Raw genomic sequence first — 23,779 nt, forward strand, 5'->3', positions numbered from 1 at the left:
TCAAGGCATTTGGCATGGATGTGTGTCATGAAGCAGCACACCGGGAAGTTAAGATTTTGCTCGTAAGGCTGGTAGCTCACTGTGAGCATTGGCCTCCTGTCCCTCTCAGAGCGGTCCTTTTTCATTTACTTACAGGTTGGCTCAGTTACAACTATATGTGTGGAAAGCTTTATCTATTGAGTAGGTGCCAAAATGCATTGGCCTGTTTGGAGAGCAGAGCTTGAGAAAGGAGCTCTTTTTTTTAATTTTTTCTTTTTTTTTTTTTTTCAAACATGGCTTTTCTTTGGATGCAGCACATCAGGGTTTGTTGAGATGAGCTTTTTTCATGCATCTTTGAAAAACAAGCATTCGTATCTACATTTCTAGGGCTTTCTAACCTTGAGGTCTTTGCAGCCTCTGGCAGAACAAAGTGTTTTCTTCAGTATCAAAATGTTTTCCAGCTTTCCATTGTGGTGCAAACAAGTGTGTTGGTGGGAGGTCATTTTTCAGGCCTGCCCAGCCCTTCTTATGGGAAGATCATTTGTTTGTTGCCAGTGGGTGTGGAAGAGGGAAAATCCCCTCATTTTAGAGGAGGTTTCTACTGCTGCAGGGGACTCCATTGTGTGCTTGCCTCTGCCCCGGCCCTTGGGCATGATGCTGGACAAGTCACCTCAGCCATGGCTGGGGCAACACATTGCATCTGCCACCATTTTTGCAAAGCAGGTCTGCGACCATATGGATCGATATGAGAAGCATTGAGCTCTTGAAGGTGCAGCCTGAAGTTCAGGGGAGATGCTTTTCAAACATGTCATTTTTATAAGGCTTAAGTATTGCAGGAGCTCAAGTCTTCATCTGCTGTTAGCTTTACTCTCTGCTATTCTTCTGTGGCTGTAAAACTGGGGATGATGCCATCCCCAGAGAGATATTATCCTGATGTCTCTGAACTTGAGTCCTCAACTTGGCGTGTCTCGTGCAGCTTGTTGCATTGAATGGCACGCTCAGTGGTATGACTGTGAAAACAACTCTGCCTTCAGCCAAGAGAAAGACCAAGGAGACTGAGTTTGTTCGTCCCTGTCTGTAGTTTCCAGCAGCAACCGAGAGTGGGGGCCAGGGACGAGTTTATGTCTGGGACACCACAGTGCATTGTCCGAACTCCATTGATTTGCGACTTGAGATACCAGAGGCCCTGCCTTTCTTCCTGATAGTCCTTGATGAACTTTCCTTCCATGAATTCATGTTAATGATTTTTTCCAGCCAAGTGAACTTTTGGCCTGCCCAGCCGAGTTCTCCCATTTAATCATGTCCTGTGTGGTGGTTCTGGACGAGCTTCCCTGCAGTCCTTCCTGCTGCTGCTTTTGCACTTCGCAAACCTTAAAAGGATCACTGAAGCTGAGAGAGATCTGTTGCCTGCTGGCAACCACCGACCATTGCAAAGTCAAATGCATGGGGTTCGGGATACCAGGTTCAAGACTGCATGTCCATCCTGAATACTGAATGGGGCAGGGAGAGGCTGGCAGCAGAATGGCACCATGTTGCTGTCATTCTGAGCCCCACTGGCCTGAGCTTGTGTTCAGCTTTATTCTTTCAGCAGGCTGCCACCATGTCCTGTAGGGAAGTGGTGAAAGAGGATAAGTTCTTTTACAGAAATACATATTTTAAAACCTGATGAAGCTGCTTGAAATGCAGATCCTCTGAGCTTCTCAACAGGTACAGGATTTCTTTCCTGAGAGGGATATGATGAGCATGTTATAAACAGTTATCTTGTCCCCTTATCATTGTAGAGACAAGATGGGATCAGTTCAACTTGTGCTAGCTTGGAGGAAATGCTGCTTGCTTACTTAGCAGAAGATGGAGCTGGTGTCCCATCTACCTGCTCATAGCCATGGTTAGATGTTGGCTTCCAAGTTTGAAAACCTGTTGCAAACTGAGTTAATAGGGACACAGAACTGTGAAATGTGGCTCACTGTGGTATGTGTTAAAGAAGTGCCAGTTCAGCTTTTTTTTAAGGTAGGTTAATGGTGGTCCTGGTTTGTTGAACCCGTTTGTGGAGCCATCAAAGGAGATGGTTTTGATGAAATGGGATATTGCTCTGACATGTTGGCTCCTGGTGCTCACTGGAGGACCCTCTGGGTAAACCAGTCTCGTGACATCTCTGAAGAGCAGGGCTTGTGGTTTTGATTGTATCTTACAACTGAACAAAATTTAGTTCAGCTGACGGTCTCCTAACACTACACGTCAAGTTTTAACGTACATGGTATTTGGTGTATGAGTCCTCTCTGTCCGTCTGTTTTGTTTCAAGGGATAGAGTGCCTCCTTTGCCATGGTAGGAGGTGGGACATGTACAGTGGCTTATTACCATAGATAGCCACAACCCATTAATTAAATTCCTAAATCTCACATTTGGGGGGGGAGTGGTGGTGGTGGTGAAGAAGTGATTATATGTAGGTACAATTGCTACCTGATTTATTTTTTTTTTGATACTGAAGTTAATGTGTGGTTAAAATCTGTACCCTTGTCCTCCTTCCCTCTTGCCCCTGAAATATGAGGGACTGATACTCAGTTTACCATTTCTGTAACCTTATAGTTTGCTCCAAAAGAAGATACAGAAGCATGGCCTTGTGCACTTGGTAGTTCTTCCTGGTATGGGAATGGTGGTGTGCTGCTCTGTTTTGGTGCAGCATTTCTCATGAAGATGCCCTTGCACTGTGTAAAGCTGCTCAGCTGGCTGTTGGTCACAGCTCTGTGCACCACCGGGCACTGGTTTTGCCAGTGGAGGTCATGGGGTTACACCATCTGTGTTTTTTAATTGGTCACCTACCTTCTGGTCACATTTTTTGTTTTTTTTTCTGAGGTTAAACAGACATTCTTGATCGCTTTCTGTGGCTGTTCAATCCCAAAACTTGTTCGTACTGCAGTAAGAACGTAATTTATGTTCCCTCCTTTGGCAAGATAACCAGTTTTGCACTGAGTGTAGTCCAGCAGTCTTGGCATGATCCACAGCAGCCTTGTAACAAACGCTACATATCAAAGCAAAGCAGTTCTCCTTTTGCAATGTCAAACCTATTGTTTGCAAAATGAACTTCAGCTAAACTGCTTAAATGGGTTCATTTAGAGGAGGTAATTTAGCAGAACTGCTCTGAATATTAAAAATAGGGCAATCATGGAAGGATTTATTGCTTAAATTGATATTTTTGTTAGCAGCTGACGAGATGCTTTGTTTGTCAAATATTTGTTGCCCAAGCAGCTGTCCCTTGTGATTTCTGGAATGAAGATGGGAAGACTGTTTTTGTAACATCTGTACTCGCCTTGCAAATTCATCCCAAAAATGCAAGAGTGCAGGATGACTCACTAGTTTTCCTGTGTCAAGGAAATTAGAGTAGTGACATCATCTAGTTCAGAGATAAAGAAATGCCTGATCTGGGTGCTTTCAGAGAGGCAGATTTTAACACCCAACCTGCAGATGTGAAGTCACAGTCTAAAAACCAGCATCTGATTTGCAAGGTGACTGGAACATAGGCCTGGTTTTGTTGTGGCTTTGGTTGGGTTTGGGTTTTTCCCCAGGGGTGTATAAGACTTGATTGTGGCAACACAAAACATGTAAATTTATACCAAAAGAAAAATATTTTCCTGTGGGTTAAGAAAAAAACCCTTAGCTTACACCACCTTGAAAACCTTATGTGTTAACAATGTTTGCCATCTCCAGCCATCTGTGTCCAAGGTGAAAGACTGCTTGTTTTGGGTAACTGGGATGTCTCTGCTGGTCTCCTTAAGATCATCTGTGTTATGTTCCTGGCAGGGACAGGGACTGAAGTAGTGATGCAAAAGAAGCAAGCATCAGAAGCAGAGGTTCCCAAGGAGCAAGTGAGGTCTGCTGTGGTTTATCCAAAAAGCTGAATGAAGAAAGGGAGCCCAGTTCAGCATCCTGCCTGGTGTGAGGGAATGCTGGCAACCCCCGCACTGCAACCTCTGCAGAGTATTTGGTGACACATCACTGTGTTACTCAGCTAACTCTAAAAGGAAAACACATTATTTTTGCTCCCATACAGGTGGTGGGAGAAGAGACAAGTCCCACATTCAGGAAAGAGGTGGGATAACAGCAGGGGAAGCAGGAAGGTGGGCAGTACAGTAATGCATTGTTGGGTGCTGGAGAAGTCCCGCTTCCCCATCTGGACCTGCCAGCCAGGCTCTGTGTCACGATGGTGGAATTCCTGGAAGTGAAATGGGCAAAATTTCCAGGGTAACTCCATCTTGGTGGGGTTTTCCCCTGGGAAAGAATTGAGCTGATTTGGAAGCATTTACTGCCTTAGTCTGTTAAATTAATCAAACAGAAGTCTATAGGTTCAGGATTACGAGAACTAAATCAGGACTTCAGAGAGTCTGAGGTTTCTCCATCATTTTTCATTATGATCGTAATTAAACCTTTGGTTCCACAGGCAAAAGCCCCCTCTTTCCTCTCTTCCTCCTTTTCTCTTGAGTATAATAGTTCTGCTTTTTTGCAGCACAGAAAAACCTTTCACAGAAGGTTTTTCCCCCTTGTCAGTGATGGATACTTTATCTTCTCTAGGTCAGCTTGCCCATTTGCAAGAGCAACCATGGGACTTGCCCTGGTAGAAGAAAATCATTCTTTGAGGAAAAGTCTCATGAACTTAATTTTTATGCATCAAATTCAACTATTAGGACAAAAGTTAGGAGTTTTTTGGTTTCTTCTGGGTTTTTTTGTAAGATGGCAGGATTTGGGAGGGGATTTTAAACATAAGTTAGATCAACCGCCAGAGGCAAATGTGTGACTTCAAATTTGAAATCTTCTTGATCTTTTTAGAATTTTAAAAGCCTATTTTACCATTTGCAAATATTATTAGCTGAAAATATTGAAAACATTTTGAAAGCCTTTTTCCCCCCTGCTGGAGAGATGTCCAGGCTTCAGTACCAGAATAGGGCTAGATACTTGTCTAGGAAAAAAAATGAATTGTATTCATAATTACGTGAGATAGTTCTATGAATAAAAATGCAGCTGGGGGAGTCCTGACCCTACCCTCACTGTTGTGTCTGGGTTTCCCCAGGGCCATGAGTCCTGCCAGCTGCCAGTTGGATGCTAACTGTGTTCCTATGAAGCTGGCCCTTCTGTTAAGTGAGCCAGACGTGTGACTAACATGCGCTTAATAGCACTGTGCTACAGGAGTGTTTCTTCACTGGCTTCATTCTTGGGCTGATCTGTGCTGTGTTTTCAGGAGGGAGTTCCTCTCTGGAATGGGATGTTGCTGCAGCCTGCCACGAGCTTTGCTCCTGGACAGCTTCCAGCACCCTGCCTGTGCCAGCTACAGCAGGCAGAGGTACTACCACGATGGTGGAGGGGAAGTAAGGGCACAGTAGGACATTGTTTTAGACCTTATCGGTCTTTGTGATGACCAGCACTGCTTATTAATGACACGTCTTTCCTCCTGCAACATTGGACAGCTCTGCCTCCTGAGGATGGCTGAGCAAGAGTTGGCCTGAGGAGGCTGTATGCACTTTGGGGATCTTTTGAATGTCCTGCTCAGCTCCTGGCTCTACTCCTTTGTTTCCACCCCTCAGCATAGCATATGGCACTTGCACTTGTTTCTTGCCCTGGTCCCATTTGTTATGCAGCCATGGAGATACTGACTAAAGAAATGGGTAGGTGGGGTAAGGAGGAGATGCTGCCTTGTGTCATAACGACCAGAGTTTATACATACTTGAATTTCAAGTGGAAGGTGGCAAATCATCCATGTAATTCATTGGGACAAGCCTAAATGCTCTTCTACTATGCTTTCTGTTAATCATGCAGTGGTTCTGCTCCTAACCGTTGGGAGCGGTACCCCAGGCATTTAGCTATCAAATGGCAGGAGAAGATGCTCCCTGACAACACCTCTTGTGTGGGTAGTCACATGCAACCTTCTATTTGTGTGGGCAAGCACAGCTGCTCCATTTCAGGGCCAAACACTTAAAAAAACCCTTGAGGTTACTTTTTCAGATGCCATGAACTGTCCTCAGAGCAGAGGACACTGATGTTTCCTGATTTCCAACAGGTCTATGCTATGGTGTACTCTCTTGTCTCAAAGGTCCACCTCTTTATTTGGGAGGAGCACCAAGGAAAAGCCTCCTGCCTCTGCCTGCAACCTGCTTTCACAAAGCAGAGGAACATTTTGTACCACCAGTGGGGAAAAGCTTGTTTGTTTAGGAAGCCAGGCCAGGAGACACTTGGAAATAGCTCAGTCAAGCCTGATCTTAAAGACACCTGAGGTCTTGGCGTCTCCCAGATTGACAGCCTCATGGAAAGGTTTGATAGAAGGGAAGGCCAAAAGCAGAGTTAGGATTTGGCTACTTGGCCTGGTGTGACCGCAGTACAAGGTTTGAAGCCATGTCTTTATTTTTTGTCTCATTTCCTGGATGAGGTAAGACAGGGTGGGCTGAGTGCTGAGATCATGCACACGTGGCCAAACAGTAGATTTCCAAGGAAAGGACAGAGCATGCCAGTGTCCTTCTTAACCATCTGGCTGGCAGAGGCTGCACGGCTCTTCTGTGGAGACACTACCAGGTCATTTACTGGCTTCTTAGAGCCTTGCTTGGGGCTGAGTTTTAGGTTAGAAGTTCCTCTCCCAAATATCACATCTTTGATCTAGACTATCGCAAGAAATGCTGTCCAGTGTCCCTAAATTGTCCCTGCCATGGTGCCCAATATCCAGGCGGGAGTGTGTTGTAATTGGATTATCTCTTTGAAATATGTTTGGGTTACGATGATGAGGTTAAACTGTGAGAATAAAATCCGTAGGACAGCCCCGCATGTGATTAAACCCTGTCCATCACTTATCTCTGCCTCCCAGCTGTCTTGCCGTATATGCTTGTTCAGATGAAATCTCTCAGGGTTTGCTCTCAGGCCACTGATGCTTATTTTTGCTTCACTCTGTTCTGATGATGCTACAGCCCTGGCTTCCCAAGCTGTGTCCCAGATGGGGGATGATTGGGCGGGAAGTCGGTGTTTCCTGCCGAACAGCGCATTCCCAGCCAAGCAAGCTGCCATCCCAGACATCTGCTGCGTGCTGTGTTTCTCTCTCTTGCTTTACCTTTGGTGTAGCAGGCGACCAGAATTTGAGTTGGTGTGTGGCAGGCGGTTGCTCAGGGTTAGGAAGAGTTTACCAGCAAGATTATTCACATAGCAGAAAAATCGGAGGGATTTGGTACCAGCTCCCAGGAGATAGGAGAGGTTTGACAGTGTTGCTGAATTGCAAAAATGCCCTCAGTGATGTTTTCCCAAGCTCCAAAAGATGCCAGCATGCAAAATAAAGGCTCTGAGATGCATTCACTGGGAAGATTTATGGCACAGCAACGTATACGTACAACAATCTGGTTATATCAGCCACGTAGGAATGTGTTAGTTACTGCATCTTCCCAAGGCATGGATGTTATCGTAGTTCATCTCCTGAAGGACAGATCCAGCAGATCAACATTTTGCAAAAGCAGGTGTGTGGCTGGAGTTCCTACTGATGCAGAGGTCGTGACGGAGAGATGTGAAGCATTTTGCAGAAATATCAGTCTTGTCTGTTGTGGTTTGCAAACAAATTGCAAAATAGCTGCTTTGTGGTTTTTGGAGTGCTGCACTTGAGGAGCGTGTGATCGTGGGGCAGGTGTTAGGCTGCAGCACGGGAGGTTTTGCTGCAGAGCTGAGTGGTGGCACGCTGTTGGGAAGGTGAGTTTGGGCGCGTGTGCTGTGGTGAGGGTCCCTGGCTAAGTGACGCGTAATTTCGGAGCAGTGCTAGAGCTCAACCAGGAGTAAACACAGCAGGAGCACACCTGTGCATCCTGGGAGAAAGGATTATTTTTGTCAGCTGGATCTTCTGTGTATGCTCATGTAGTTTCTGTCCAAGTCAGAACCCCTGGGGACGGGCGGAAATTATACCATTGTGGTACTGGCTCACCTTTGCAAGCTCAAAATGCTCAAACAGACTTTTAAGACCCCTCTGCAAGAAACCCCCAAACAAAACAGAGTGAAACACAGAAACCAGATCTTTTATTTTCTAGGTCACCAGGATGCACTCACTTTTTCAGGGTCAGGTCTAGAGAGGTTTTGTTTCTTCGTTTTTGTTTTGCTGTGGTACCCAGGCGTTACGTTTCAGACAGCATCCTGTCCACCCACTACACTCCAACCCCCAAATAATTGATTTTGTCCTTTGAAACAACTGTATAAGGGAGAAGTGATATCAGGGACCTGCTTTGGTTGATGTGGCAATGAAAATGGGAAGTGAGAGTCCCTGGAGTGAGAAGATGCATTGCTGGAGGTGATTGAGACAAAAGTCCTGAAACTCATGCTGAAGCGTTAATGGCACAGCAAGCACAGGATAAAAACAACGATCAGGCTGTTCTGCTAATGTGTTTAAAAGGGAACTTTAACTTTATTTTTCTCCCATTCCTCTTTTTTTTTTTTTTTTCTTGTAAAAGCTTTTTTCTTGGACAAATGGAAGATGATCACTTCTCTGCTATGACCTCAGATGTAGAAATATTTATATGGTGAGATGTAAACCATGGGAAAGGCCAGACCTGCTCTTATACTGATGATATGAAATTGATAAACCTAGGTTCATGCAGAATCTGGCTGTGGAGAAAATATTTACATCCTTGTTCCCTCCTGAAAATTTTCCTTTGGATGTCTCAGTTGGGAATGTAATCCTTGCAATCAATAAGGTCTTGTAGATACTTTATGTGCAAAAAATCACTGTCTAAATACCATTGCTGGTGCTGCAGGACACAAACAGGCTGTTTTAGTTTGTGTCCCAGTGAAGAAGCTGGGGCTGCTCTGCCCACACGAGGTCAACGTTAGGAAACTCCAAAATTCAGGCCTCTGGCTCAGCATTGTGCCGATCCCTTGTTTGCACTGGGAAGTGCATGCATGCATGTTAGGAATTGTTTCCTCCGCCTATCCCACCGTGTTTCCCATCTGGGTCCTGGTTTCACTCAGCTCAGCCCTGCTGAGTTGCTTTGTGCCCCAGCTGCAATTACTAGCAGCCGTGTCATGTTAAACACACCAAGTACATCAGCAACTACAAAGTTGCTTTTGTTTTGCAAACGTAATTAAAATAATAGGTGAGTCTGCTTGTATTTTAAAATGCCGAAGAGGCAGGGAGCGTGCTGCCTGTACCTCTGCACAGACTCTGTGTCCTCCCATGCCTGCCTGTGGGTTTATCAGTCACCTGGCAGCACTCCTGCAGCAAAGCAAGTCACCTTCTGCCACTGCCGACAGCAAGAGACATGAAGGCATTGCCACCAGAGTGCTCTGAGCAGAGGGAAATACTGTCTTCAGACAACAAGTCTGCGCTGGTTACGCAGAAATCCAACTTAGAGCAAAATGACAACTTGCTGAAGTTTACTCTAAAATCTCATGCTCATTTTTAATGAATTTGCGTTTCTCTCCCTTATGTTAGTCCCAGATGAAATTTTCTTTGGTACAGAGAACAACAAGGTAAAAAAATTGGTTTATCTTGCTTTGTTTTCATCAGGGATCAACCAATGTGGTTTACCAAGCCCATCACGTCAGCAGGAGTAAGAGAGGACAGGTCGTTGGTACCAGAGGTGGATTTCGAGGCTGCACAGTTTGGCTAACAGGTATTTTTGTCTGGGCACGAAAGCATGGCTTCATGTGTGAAACCCACTTGCATAAATGAGTATGGCTTAGAGGTGGGGATTTAGGATATGCAGGAAACATCAGCGTTCCATGTGAACTGGGAATTGCAAAACATTTACATGAGGGAAACACCGACACGCAGTGCTGGCACAGCAAGATATTCTCTCTGGCAGCTTCTGCCCATAACTAATGTTTTTATGAATTTCACAGCTGTTACCAGCCTCCTTTGAACATGTCAGAAGCCCTTAGGGTCACACTTGTCGTTCCTAAGTGTGTGGCTTAGAAAGCCTTGGCTCAAATCCAGCCAGTCCTTGGCAATGAAACACGTCCAGGGTTGTCCAAAAGAGCATGCGGATGTTTTCATTCTGGGTCGGTGGGAAGTTTATTGGGACACCCAGGTTTAGTGTGTTTAAAGTGACCTTGTGAGCAGCACAGCAAGGCAGTTGTCTTGTCTGAAGAATAAATACTCCCATGGTATTTATTCTCTGGACAATGAGTTGCACTGGAAGCAATTCCTTGCACAGCCATTGCAGGTTTCTTACGTTATTTCTCACTTTATATGCCTTCAGATGTGTTGCCCTTCTCTTCTGCTTTGAAAGAGAAACTCATCGTTTGAGGATTAGGGCCTGCTAGAAATGACAATTGCATTTCTTTTGCTCCACTAATATATTGGAGATGTTCTCTCTCCTAAGTCAAGGTCCTCTTCCATCTCAAGAATTCTTCAACACATGAATTCCCAACCAAGGGAAAGGAGGAGTTTCGTGCTCCAGGTGCATTTGCTGCTTTCTGACACAGCCAGTAGCAAGTGCTTTTTCTGCAAGTGAATCGAGCTGTGATGGGAAGCAGCCATGTCCTACTGGATTATTGTCTTTCTGGTTGATGAATCCAGGAAACGCAGACAGCTGAAGATGTGCTGCTTGTCTGCCCAACCATCCTGCTTCGTGCTCACAAAGATCTGTGGGTGCTGCTTTGTGGTGTCTGTGGATACAGAGTGGCAATTGCTCCTGGAGCCCCTCCCATTATTTGCAGGAAGAACCTCTCCTTGGGTTCAATCCGGGAGAACATTTGGCTCATAGGGAAAGCAGGAGGAGGAAGAGGAAGATGCTGAGAGACTTACAGGCATTCTTTCAAGCCTCCCCTACTTACTGGTACTTATTTGTCCCATTATGGCTCAGCAAGAGGTATTTTTGTAAGACTGCTGGAGTGAAGCCCTCCAGATTTTGGGATATAGCAGCTTTTCTTATGGCATTAATGGCACCCCTTCAGTAAGAAGGGTTGACCATAACTCTGTGGTGGTAACTGTGTGCTGAAAAGGTGACTCCAACTTCCCCATATCATTCCTTCCTAAAGCAATGTAAGACAGAAGGAGTTTTGTTGCCAGTGTCCTAGGAGGCATTGCATTACACTGCCGTTTTTGCTCTTTTGACCTCAAACCTGACCCTCACTTTTCTGTCCCCAACAGGCCTTTCTGGAGCTGGCAAGACAACCATTGGCTTTGCTCTGGAAGAGTACTTGGTCTCTCATGGCATCCCTTGCTATTCCCTGGATGGTGATAATGTGCGTCATGGCTTAAATAAAAACCTGGGTTTCTCAGCTGGGGACCGTGAGGAGAACATCCGCCGCATTGCAGAGGTGGCCAGGCTGTTTGCTGATGCCGGGCTCGTCTGCATAACTAGTTTCATTTCTCCGTTTGCAAAGGTAATCTCACTGCATTGTATTCTGCTCTTTTCTGGGCAACCTTGATGTCATGATTGTTCTTAGGGAAGAGAGATTTACGTTGAGGACTTCTTACGTATGCTGTCAGATGCTCCTTTTAACTAAAATACACCAATACACCGAACTACATGCAATCAGTACGAATTCCTGGAGGTCGGTTTGACATGACCTTTTTGAATACATTCAGTGTTACAGATCGATTAAAAGCTGAGAAGTTTAAAATCTTCCTATAGAGGCTCCTACTGTTAACTCATTAGGAGGCAGAAAAGATGTATAGAAACAATAGTCTGTCATAGCGCTATCACTGCTCTGTTTGAAGAACTACTGATTGTGTTTTTATGCTTCCTGAGAATACCAAGTAGCTGCTGTTATCAGGCTGATGCAAACAGTTCCCTTTTTTTCTGACACAGGACAGATAACTGTTCACATTCTGAAGTTCTGCTGTTCTCCTTAATTAAGAGATCTTCTTGATCTTTCAGATAGAAAAAGCTGAAAAAAAAAGAAAGTTGTAGGACACTTCTTCTAAAGTATCTTTAAAGAAAAGGGGGGAAGGGAGATGAAAAACCCTTATTAGAAACAGTGTAAATTTATTAAATCTGTATCAGAGATGTATTTATGTGTGTTGAATTCCAGGGCACATCATGTGGTAGGAAGATACTTGCTGCAATTCAGACACATATGATTTTCCCATCTTTCTTCTAACAGGATCGTCAGAATGCACGGAAAATTCATGAAGCAGCTGGACTTCCTTTCTTTGAAATCTTTGTAGATGCCCCTCTGAATATTTGTGAAAGCAGAGACGTGAAGGGTCTGTACAAAAAGGCAAGAGCTGGAGAGATCAAAGGTATGGAAGAGTGGACGCTTATTTTGCCTTTTGCTTTCCAAAGCATTGGATATTTTGACATTGCAGCTCTGTACATAGAGGTGGGTTACTAAAGGCCCTTTGTAGCAGACAAGAGTATCCTGTTCCCCTAATCTTGCTGTCACAAGTGTCACCTGTAGTACCCAGGATGGTTGAATGCTCATGGTTGTTTATACAGCGTTGTTGGCTCTAGGGCACAGAGTATTACATTAAATAAATTTAGTTTGGGTTTAATTGTCCGTAGGATTCACAGGGATTGACTCAGAGTATGAGAAGCCTGAATCTCCTGAACTAGTGTTGAAAACGAACATTGCGTCAGTGTCTGAATGTATTCAGCAGGTTGTGGAGCTCCTCCAAACACAAGTAGGTCATTTTAATGCCACCGCCGCTGGCAGCTTTGTAAAGCTGCTTTTGGATACAGACTTTCTGGTGTGCACTTAAAAGCCAGTGTGTTGCTTACAGTTGCTGTCTCTCTCTCTTTCAGAACATCGTGCCCCACAGCTCAGTTAAGGACGTTCTTGAGCTCTTTGTGCCTGAAAATAAACTCAATACTATGCAAGCTGAAGCGGAGATGCTGCCATCTGTAGAGATCACTAAGGTATCATCATGCATGGATGATGTGCTGTGATTCAGTCATTATTTAGCTGTTCGAAGGGTAGAAGCTTCGATGGGGATGTTGCTAGAGGGGGCTCTGTTCCTCTGGTGGCTGTGTCCTTTTGTTGCTGTGGTTTATGATGAGCTGAAGTGTGGTCCTAATCCTCAACCATTTTCTGCTGCCTCCACCCTGTGCTGTAGCAAGCCAGGGATGTCAGCCCCCTTTGTTGTGTTACTACAGCCCCGCAGGCAGTTGTGCTATGAAAGTGTGTGAGTCTGGCTTTAAAAAAACCCCAAACTAACCCCCTCCCAGCTTTCTCCCCCTTTATGAACGTCCAACATTTGAAGCAAAACAAGTGAGAGCGCTGTTGCAGCAGAAGGGAAGGACAAGCAACCTCTCAGCGTGTCCTGGTGACAGGAGTGCCGTTTGGGTTTGTTTTGCAGCTGGATCTGCAGTGGGTGCAAGTGCTGAGCGAAGGCTGGGCCACTCCGCTGACCGGCTTCATGCGCGAGGCAGAGTACTTGCAAGTGATCCATTTTGGCACCCTGCTGAATGGTACGAATCCCCACGCTTTGCGTTACGCTGGCCAGCAAGCTGCGGCGGGACGGGATGCTTACCCGGTGGTGTCTCAGCAGGCAGCCACACGGAAAGGCTTAATGCTCAGCAGTGTTTTCCTCCTTCTTTCCTCTCACGTGTTAAATGTGAAGGCCTGTAAATAACTGTAGGGCCAGTAAGCCGTGCTCTGAAACACACCAAAGGTTACAGAATGTGAGAGATTTCACTGCTCTAGGGCTGGTGCCCAGGCTCACAGCTTTGACATCTTGCATGGTGCCAGTCAAACATTTCAGGAGCCATTGTGTAGCTCTTTTCATGCTTGGTTATACTAGGGTAAATAAAGATGCCAACCCAAAGCCAAGTAAGCGGGGAGGCTGCCAGGCTGAATTTGAGGTGGGAGGACAAGGCAGCTGTTCCTTGGAAACAGGAGCAGAGCCTCATTTCACTTTCTTCCCTGTTTTCCTGCTTATCCATTACTGTAACTTGAAAGAAATAAGATTTATCCATTCATTAGCAACATGCTAGAGGTGCTTCATCTCTGGAAATGGCAAAAAGTACTCAGGCAGTGATCGTTTACAGCTGAGGCCAGGGCAGTAGATATTTCTGTCTTGTTTGTCAGCTGTGGATGCTGTTGCTGTGACTTCACATGCACGCAAGGTGCTCACTTTGGGTTTTGTAGACCTGATAGTGATCTCTGGCCTTGGGTATTTGGGATCTTGGCAAGTGACTCCCCTTTGAGTCTCGCCCTCCTTCTAGAGGATCTCATAGTTGTGCAGTGACTTGCTGCTATTAGGATTTGGGCACCATGCAGCAGATGCAAAGCTCAGGACTGCTCCCTTTGGACCAGAGGAGTGTCTGTATGCAGGCCTTTGGACATGTCGTAGCCTTTTACCTTCTGCCTAGTGTGCAAACAGTGTTCAGAAGCACATGTCCCTGTTATCAGACCCCAATCCGTGGTCTTTGAGCTACCTGCCGTGCCTGACAAGGTCACAGAGGCACCTTGTAATGACTGTGTTGCTCCAGAGAGCAACTTTGCACTGGAGGCTCATCTCAGAGAGCATCTGTTTTTGGGGTGCCCACCCCAAACCTATCAGCTTCACTGAGCGCAGGTCCTCTGGGGTCCATGGGCATACATTTGGGGTTTGTAGGGCTCCATGGGATCAGAGACAAAGCCCAGAACACTGGCTTTTGCTGGGGGGATGAACTCCCCGTAGCAAGGTTTCTGTGGTAGCATCAAGTCCCTGGTTCACCTTGTCTCCACACAGGTCTCCAAACTCAACATCTACATGGTCAGACCCACAGGGTGACATCTGGGCAGGAAGGAGAACACCCCTGGTTTGCTTGGATGAGCTTTAGGAAAAAAGTTTCTGTCTCGTGGTGCTGAGGCTGGGGTGCGGCAGTGTTGCCAAAGAGAGACTTGAGGCTGGTCTTTCAACAGTCGTTGTTCCAGCCCTCTTGCACTGGGGTGCAGGTGATGGTTTTGGCAGCTGTAGCTGTGCCTGAAAGGGCTGCGATTGTTTTGGTGGACTTATGCAAGTTAGTGCTCCTTTTGCTCAGACTTTGAGCAGTAAATTCCACCGACAATTGGGTGGATTGAGGTGCTTTGTGTAGGAGCATGATGGCCACCAGGAGAGAGGTGGATCTACGCATTGTATGGCAGCAGGAGTACCACAGAGTCTCCAGCACTCTGCCCTCCACAGCACCTATGGGTGCCTCTGTTGGAACTGGGTGACAGCAAAAGCATCAGTGTTGTACATCGCTCCCAGTGCAACCAGTGTTGGATAGGTGAGCACTGGAGAGGCTGGGGCAGCGCCCCCGCGGACGGCCGCCACCAGCGCGGCAGCCACGCCAGCAGGCACCCTGCCTGTGGTTAGGTGCTGCTTGCCAGAGGTGCTTTGGTTCTTGCAGTGGTTGCTGTAACTGGTGCATGTGGGTGTTAATTGACTTAATTGTGTTTGTATCCTCACAGGAAGGAATCGCTCTGTAGCTGGTATGTATGTAACTATTCTTAGGTTGTACAGAAATGACTTCAATTTGCATTTCTTTGCTATAAAGTAATTTTCTCAGTTTGGTTTTTTTTTTTTTAAAAAAAAAGGACAATTATTAAGGCTGTCATAAGCTGCCACAGCCTGTTTGTGATTCAGCTGGTTACGAAGCAGCATGACACACCCTGTGTCCTACCCACTAGACTCCAGAAAAGTCCTGGTCGTGTCATTTTGTAATTACCTTTGCTGGAGTGATTTGGTTTTTATTTTTTTAAACTCTGCATCTTGCGTTTGGAAGTGGAGCATGGAGAGCCTCCGCTACAGCATCATTTGTTGGTTTCATAGTTCAGCTCTTTCCATGCTGACTTTATTGACTGATCACCAAGTAACATAATTTAAATGTATGAAGTTGATATTGATTGGATCCCATGCGACTGTAGTTATGATTATTCATGAAGGTGCTTGAAAATCACAGCCTGGCAGACAAATTATACCTAGGTGTGAATTAAAAGTAAATGCAAACATTTTAATAAAGATTTTATAAAAATCTACGTCTAGCCAAAATCCTCAAATTAAGACTCTCAAGGGTCCAAAATGATTTCAGTCAGATCAGAACAAATTGGATCGGTGATTTGTTTGTTCTTGTTTGTGAATGGAAATCCATGGGAGAGACTGATTTTTCTATGTTAGTACGGGGATATCCACGAAGAAATGGCAAGACCTTAGTGGAGGACTGTGAAATTGGGGGGGTGGGGATAAAACCAACATGATTTCAACGTATTTAGGGACAGCACTGAAATTGGAAACTACACATGCAAATTTAGACTCACTGTATAACACAGAAAATAGATTAAAAATTGCCTCTGCAGAGTTGTAAAGGAGAAGGAGTAACAGTATAGAGATATACAGAAAAGAAAAAAAAATACAAGAGAGAAACAAAGCAGAGTGTGACTGTGTTTTTCCTGTTGGAAGAGGCAGTTCAGGAGGAGGTGTGCAAGGAATGAGATGCCCTGGGGAACACCAAGTTGGAGCCATCTTAACAGAGGTTGTTCTCCTGGTGGAAGAGATTATATCCAGAGTTGCATTTTCCCAGTATATTTAAATTTTGCGAAGAGACTTTACAAGCTAACTGGAGAAGAACCAGTCTTTCCAGGGAGATAGACAGCGCAGAAAATAATTAAATGCTCCAGGTATCTTTGAGACATCTCTGGCCCAAAGAAAGGAGCTTTCATATTCCACTAACATTGTTATTTATTAGCAGTGCAGAAAAAAATGGGGCAATGAATAAATTTTCAAGACTGATGGTGAATCTCTGAGCTGGTCCTGGAAAACTTTGCTCTCCAAAGGGAGAATGTGTGCCTCTGAAAGCCTCTGTTTGCTCAATGCCCAAGGCTGGAGTACACTAAAATCCTCTCTCTCTCTTGCCAGACGGTGTTGTCAACCTGAGCATCCCCATCGTGCTGCCAATCTCTGTGGAGGACAAGGAGCGGCTGGAGGGCTGTGAGGCGCTGGCACTAAGCTACCTGGGGCGGAGGGTGGCGGTCCTGAAGCACCCCGAGTACTTTGAGCACAGGAAGGAGGAGCGCTGCGCTCGCGTCTGGGGTACCACCTGCGTAAAACACCCGCACGTCAAAGTAGGTTTGTCCCTGTGCTGCTCTGGGAAACCTGGCCAGGATGGGAAATGTGGGCAGGTGCTGGAGAACTGAGCGTTCCCAAGGTTTCGAGGGCTGTGAGTGTCCTGTCTGCTTTCCAAGCCTAGCTCCTCACTGAGAACCACCACATGCCAAGCAGACAGAACTGAATTTTTAGGCTTGCAAGGTAATGCTGTGCTTGCTGTTTAAGAAGAGCATAGGATAACAAGCACAAGGTGAGAGGAAGAATGAGCGTGCTGCTGAGGAGCTGCTCCTTTCATCCGCTCATCTTCGCCAATGTGCCTACATTCAAACATTTTTAGTATGACTACCAGCTTAGGCTCCAATGTTTTCCTGCATTTGTGGTGTGACAATTGCAGTGATGGTGCCAAACACTAATCATAGAATCATAGAACGGTTTGGTTTGGAAGGGACCTTCAAGATCATCCAGTTCCACCCCCTGCCATGTGCAGGGACACCTTCCACTGGACCAGGTTGCTCAAGGCCCCGTCCAACCTGACCTTGAACACTGCCAGGGATGGGGCAGCCACAGCTTCTCTGGGCAGCCTGTGCCAGCGCCTCACCACCCTCACAGAGGAAAAAACTTCCTCCTAATATCCAATCTAAATCTCTCCTCTGTCAGTTTAAAGCCATTCCCCCTGTCCTATCGCTACATGTCCTTGTAAGAAGCCCCTCTCCAGCTTTCTTGTAGTCCCCACTTCAGGCACTGTGAGGCTGCTCTGAGGTCTCTCCAGAGCCTTCTCTTCTCCAGGCTGAACAACCCCAGCTCTCTCAGCCTGTCTCCATAGGAGAGGTGCTCCGGCCCTCAGAGCATCTTTGTGGCCTCCTTTGGACTCCCTCCAACAAGTCCATGTTTTTCCTGTGTTGGGGACCCCAGAGCTGGATGCAGCACTGCAGGTGGGGTCTCACCAGAGTGGAGCAAAGGGGGGAAATCCCCGCCCTCAACCTGCTGGTCACGCGCCTTTTGTTGCAGCCTAGGATAAGGTTGGCTTTCTGGGCTGCAAGTGCGCACGGTTCTAATGCTGCAGACTGCTGACTCCTGCTTCTTTCAGCTACATTGTACTCCTCAATTTGGCTGCTTTGTGCAGGCAGCCAACAAGGGTGTTAAATTTTTACAGCTTATCTCTTCCTACTTACTCTCTGGCAGTACAAAGAACATCATCCCTTAAAAAGGAAGAGCTCCAGGTTACGCCAAGTGACTTGAGCTGTCTGCTTAAAAAGACTAAAGCCAAGTTAATTCTTTTTTCCCACCTCAGCGTACATCTTCTAATTATTCAGCAGCAGTTGCTCACCTTGCATATTCCCAGGAGGAAAGAGCAAAGAGTGAGGTGGAGGAGGGTCCTGTGCCATAACTTAAAGACCCTGATCTGCCATAGAGGGGTCCAGCACCCAGCTGGGTGCAGTGGTAAGGATTCAGTGGCTGATTCCTTACTTTGCAGGGTTACACTGATCATGACATTCAATTCATATGATAACTGTAAGAATGTTTTCCACCTCCAATGTGGTGAAAGGAAAGATCACCCTACAAGCGGAGTCAAGCCTAACAGTTTTCAAAGGAGAATGGGAAAGGGTAAAGGAGGTATTTTGTTGTCCCCTTCATAATGCGTGTGTGTGTAATTCACAGATGGTGATGGAGAGTGGAGACTGGCTGGTTGGTGGAGACCTCCTTGTGCTGGAGAAGATCAAATGGAATGATGGGCTGGACCAGTACCGCCTGACACCGCTCGCTCTCAAGCAGAAGTTCATGGAAATGAATGCTGGTGAGTGCCCTGGGTTAGCACCAGTGACATGGCCATTCTTTGCCCTGCCTAGCACTGGGGGATTTGTATGATCTGGCATTACTTGCTCTCAAGCTCACGGCACTTGCCAAATTGCTTCTGTATGCTCCCAAAATGGAACTGTGCAGGTGGGGTGAGCAGTAGAGGGACACAGGATATGGCACAAAAAGTGGCGTGGGGTCTTCTTGGTTAAGGAGAGTGTTTGCCATGGGCTGTGTCCTCAGTGGGCCTTTCCAAGCACGGGACTGGAAAGGGTTGAGCATTGTGTCTTCCCTGGCAAGTCAGAGCCGCTCTTTCTGTACCCTGGGCATTTAAAGCCCTGTGCTGACGTGCTTGGCATTCACACATGGGGGACAGCTTAAGGGTCTTCTACCAGGTGTCTATCCCGCCAGGCTGGCAGGCATCAGACACCTACCTTCACTCCGGCGGGAGAGTGTCAGCCTTCCTGAAGGTGCCATGAAGCTTGGAGAGTTGGCAGGTCACTTAAGAAGTCAGGGACCTCAGAGGAGGTGTCCAATGGCGTGTAAAAACACTTGTAGGAGAGCTGATAGGGCTGAAATTGGCACCAAAGGAAGGATATGCAATAAAAATAAACTTGACAGAGTGATGAAGAGGCACTGTAGATGGATGAAACAATCATCTAAGGTATTTAGGGCTTCACACACGTGAAGGTAGGACACACACCTTGTGACGTACATATCTTACGACTGTTGAGATGTGTAGTGTGTAAATGAAGCTGCGGGGTCTGATGATCAGCACAAGCATGTGACCATCTGAATCTTTCTCTTTTAGATGCTGTCTTTGCATTTCAGCTGCGCAACCCCGTTCACAATGGGCATGCCCTGCTCATGCAGGACACGCGGCGCCAGCTTTTGGAGAAGGGATACAAAAACCCCGTGCTTCTCCTACATCCCCTGGGGGGATGGACCAAAGATGACGATGTCCCGCTGGAGTGGCGGATGAAGCAGCACGCAGCAGTACTGGAGGAGCAAGTCCTGGACCCCAAGTCAACTATCGTTGCCATCTTCCCCTCTCCCATGCTCTACGCTGGCCCCACAGAGGTAATGTAGCCATCAGCTGCTCGCTGAGACAAGGTGTAAAGCCTGTCCATGGGCATGCCTGCTCATGCAGCTCCAGAAAGTCACACGGAAGGGAGTTGGTACCTCCTCCATGGTTCACCAGCAGCTTGCTGCAGCAGCTGTCTACCAGCACAGCTCGACTCTGTGGGCTCCTGCGCTTTCACAAACTGTGTGGGGAGCTGGGGAGAAGGGGGCTAGAAACAGATTTTGCTGCTGTAACCTTCTTCTCTGTCAGGCAGGGACATTCATTTGTTTTCTCCCGGTGCTTTCCTTTCTGCCCCTAAATCAGCGGTATAAAAGTGCTGAACCTCCCCTGAAGGAGGAAGCAGAGGGATGTGTGAGCAGCCAGTGTTTGTGCTGGGCTCAAGGGATGGTGAGCACTGTCTTTGCATGTTCAAAAAGCAAACCACTGCTTCCATTTAGCTATAACAAGACCAGTTCCCATCCACAGTATTTCCCTTGAAGTGTATGTCCTTAGGAGAACTGTGATGTTGCATCTGGTCCAGGCAGCGGACCCAGGCCATCTGGGTGGCCTGTGTATCGCTGTGAGGAACTGCAGCAAGGCTGCTGACACATCTGCCTGCCTGCATGTGAATCACTAGGATCTCTCCTACAGCCCACGATGGGCATCTCAGTTGGTGCTCAGCCCTCAGCCAGTGCTCCTGGTGTCTCTCCTTTGCAGGTGCAGTGGCACTGCCGAGCTCGCATGATTGCTGGGGCCAACTTCTACATTGTGGGGCGCGACCCTGCAGGCATGCCTCACCCCGAGACCAAGAAGGACCTCTATGAGCCCACGCAAGGAGGGAAGGTCCTCAGCATGGCGCCAGGCCTGACCTCGGTGGAGATCATCCCCTTCCGGGTGGCTGCTTACAATAAAGTGAAAAGGGCCATGGATTTTTATGACCCGAAAAGGTAATGCAGCAGTAGTGTCACTGCTTCTTCAGCCTACACAGCGCACGCACTTTGGGATCACGGATGGCTGCAAGGGGTGAGGGAAAGCAGATCGTAAACCCAGGCATGAAGCCGCAGACGGGTTCCAGCAGTGCCGGGAGGTTTCTGATCATGCACCTGGCATGTCAGAAGAGCTGCGCTGGGGACAGCTTGGGCCGGTTGTGCTGATTTCACCCCATCTTTGTTTTGTGCAGGCACAATGATTTTGACTTCATCTCGGGGACACGCATGAGGAAGCTTGCTCGTGAAGGTGAAAACCCACCAGATGGCTTCATGGCACCCAAAGCTTGGAAAGTCCTAACCGAGTACTACCAGTCACTGGGAAAACAGAATTAACGCTACTCCTCCTCCCTAGAAATACTTGTATTAAGAGTGAGCAATGATTGATTGATTCCCTACGACACAGATCAGTTACTTTGCATTTCCAGTGCTCTGCCTGTAGGATTTTCCTACTGAGGTCAGAGTGTTTTTTACTAATCAGAAATAATTTGAGCCTGGTCCTTCTCCCCTGGAAGCTGCCAGGAGTGTCCCCATGGAGCTGGAAGGGAAGAGCAGTGGGCCCTTCATTCCCAGCTGCGTGCAGCTGCAGGAAGCCCAGCACAGCCTCTGGGTGGGCCAGCTGGAGCGTTCCAGTGCCACCAGGGCCATGCACCAGCCCCCAGTGCAGAGCTGGGACCTCAGCACCAGGATAAAATCTGTGCCTGTCTCCCGTGTGGCGCAGAAATGAAGTGCCTTTTCACTACCCCTCACCCAGCACTGCCTGAAGAGGAAGGAGCAGCCACTGAAGCGAGGAGCAGTTGCTGCTGCCGGGCTGGAAGGGGGAAACACACACAATGCTCAGATCCATTCACTGTCCTCCAAGTTGTCACATTGCCAGCAAATGGTGGGATTTTTTTAACGCCCTTTTCTAAAAAGGATTTTTTTTAAATCAGCTTTGACCATCACTAGTTCCTGTGGCTGAGACAATTGCTCACTGTTCTTCCTTGCTTCCTCCTGCTTGATCTCTGTGGTCAAAACAAAACCTGGGCTGAGCATTACCGATGCTCTGAGTTCAGCTTTCCATGGCAATCCCTGTGCTCACAGCCTAGTGGGTCCATGGATGGAAGAAGCTGTTCCTGGGAGGCACCGTGAAGCCTGGGAGATCTTTGGAAAGTTCAGGGCAACAATCAAGAACCGGGAATGCTTTTTACATGCTTTAATGGGTGTCCTCCCACCTGGCAGGATTGCATCCCTCCTTTCCTTTGCCTGTGCTCCTCCCATCTGAAAGGCAAATTAAAGGCAAAACAGCAAAATCACAGTGTGAGGTCGGTCCAAGAGGCTGGACTTGTTAAACCAAGCAAGAGCTGGCTTAAGCACTTGCCTTCATCTGTGCCTGTAGTCCCACATGGGTACAGGTGACCTGATTTTATTTGTACCTGTGGGCTGCTGATGCTGGCTCTGGTGGGGCGACAGCAGAGGATGGAGAGAAGTCCTTATTGTCTACCCACATCTGCATGGGGTGCTGCTGTGTGAGGGGTGATGGTGCTGAGCCATCATCTCACATAGAGAGCTGGTGTCTGGTGCTGCTCCCAGCTGGGACTGGTGGAAAGTTACAGCAGCTCTTACCTTCTTTCCCAACCAACCCCTCTGACACTGATTTTGGTGCTGTGTTGGCTTTTTTGCTGACCCGCAGCACTTGCAGTGACCTCCAATGGTGCTGAGCAGTGTGACTCAAGACTGGAGCTTTACCTGGCCCCACTCATGTCTCACCAGACACGTGCTGCTGGGATGTGTGTGCCTCTGTGGTGGCTGAGGTTTGAGCACAGTGCCCCACACGGCTGGGAGCCCCTCAGCCCCTCACCCCTGCCTGTGCCTCAGAGTCCTGCCTGCGCTGGCTTTCCCAGGGAAAGGGCTGATCCTGCGGCCCCGCTGTGCTGGCAGCAAGGAGCACGCTGCCTCCCCAGCCACCACACTCAGGTGTGAGGTTTTTACTGCGTGGAAGACAGCTACGCACTTGTTGGTTACTGCAGCAAACTGAATGGATACTTTTTGTACTCATCTTTTCTCAGTAGATGCCCCAGGACCAGTCAAAATGTGTTTCAAATGACATGGAAATAGCGCTCTCCTCTCCTTCAGTTTTAATTACAAATGGAGCTACGCTCAGCAAGAATAATAATGCTTCTGCTTGTAACTTAGGATAGTGAGCTACATTGCAAACCAAAACCTGTTTTGCTGTGGCCATGGGGCACTGTCCAAGACCATGTAATTGGGAATACTTTTGCAAAAAACTTTTTTTCATTTGTCAACTTTTTTGGAGTTATTTTTTCATAATTTTTTTAAGTATTGGGAGCAAAGAGCCCAAAGCTGTATTATACCTCAAGAAAAATGCTGCAACACTCATGTTAGTAGCTGAAAGCACACACTAGCACCAGTGCCTTTTACACTCAGGCCCTCTGGCAGGGACCTGAAGACAAAAGCAATACTCCCATTTGATTGCAATATTTGTCATTTTTAATTAGTGACATAGTGCTGTTGCCACTCATCATAAAATAATTAAACAGTTAAACTCCCCTCCCCCCCCAAATCTGAATGGTTACAGCAAAACATAAATGTTGTATTATCCTTTTAAAATAGTGTACTGATTACCTCTGATCCAAATAGAGTATGTGGACTAGTTTTTTTATAGTGTATTTATTAAAGGCATGAGACTGGAATTTGCATCAAGTGATGCATCTCATGATTTAATATATTCTGAACTTGATACTCTGCTACAAAACACTCACTTTTAGTACAAATAAATATTTATATAACTAACTCTCACCTTGTGATTTTTTTTTTCCAGGGGAGATAGTAACTATGCAGTTCATCTAGGGCTGTGACAGGGCTGTAGCGGCAGGAGCCACGTTCCAGCCTTGCATGCTCAGGGCCTTGGGGAGGGTAATGCCTGGACTAGCCAGGAGAGAGGCTGACTGGAGCCCGTTTCCTTTTGGAAACCTCATGTAATTTACCTTTTCCCT

General features: G+C 46.9%; 1 protein-coding gene across 1 annotated transcript; it reads left to right on the forward strand.

Moving 5' to 3' along the window:
• The first annotated feature begins 4,175 nt into the window (after positions 1-4,175).
• On the forward strand, positions 4,176-21,265 carry PAPSS2 (3'-phosphoadenosine 5'-phosphosulfate synthase 2). The gene is made up of 14 exons (XM_010009744.1): positions 4,176-4,216; positions 5,208-5,334; positions 9,486-9,591; positions 11,073-11,308; positions 12,032-12,170; positions 12,433-12,551; positions 12,673-12,786; positions 13,227-13,338; positions 15,308-15,328; positions 16,752-16,957; positions 18,600-18,735; positions 19,546-19,814; positions 20,515-20,744; positions 20,978-21,265. The coding sequence occupies exons 1-14, from the start codon at positions 4,176-4,178 to the stop codon at positions 21,117-21,119; spliced, it is 1,998 nt and encodes a 665-aa protein (XP_010008046.1). The 3' UTR covers positions 21,120-21,265.
• Positions 21,266-23,779: the final 2,514 nt, after the last annotated feature.

This window comes from Nestor notabilis, unplaced genomic scaffold, assembly GCF_000696875.1.
Source record: "Nestor notabilis isolate BGI_N333 unplaced genomic scaffold, ASM69687v1 scaffold1212, whole genome shotgun sequence".
NCBI classification, from domain to species: domain Eukaryota; kingdom Metazoa; phylum Chordata; class Aves; order Psittaciformes; family Psittacidae; genus Nestor; species Nestor notabilis.

Excerpts from the sequence above, each read along its gene's own strand:
- PAPSS2 (XM_010009744.1), top strand. The coding sequence starts at position 4,176 with ATGGTGGAATTCCTGGAAGTGAAATGGGCAAAATTTCCAGG. Across the intron at positions 12,171-12,432 it reads AAGAGCTGGAGAGATCAAAG|GATTCACAGGGATTGACTCA; the intron begins GTATGGAAGAGT and ends AATTGTCCGTAG. Across the intron at positions 20,745-20,977 it reads GATTTTTATGACCCGAAAAG|GCACAATGATTTTGACTTCA; the intron begins GTAATGCAGCAG and ends TGTTTTGTGCAG.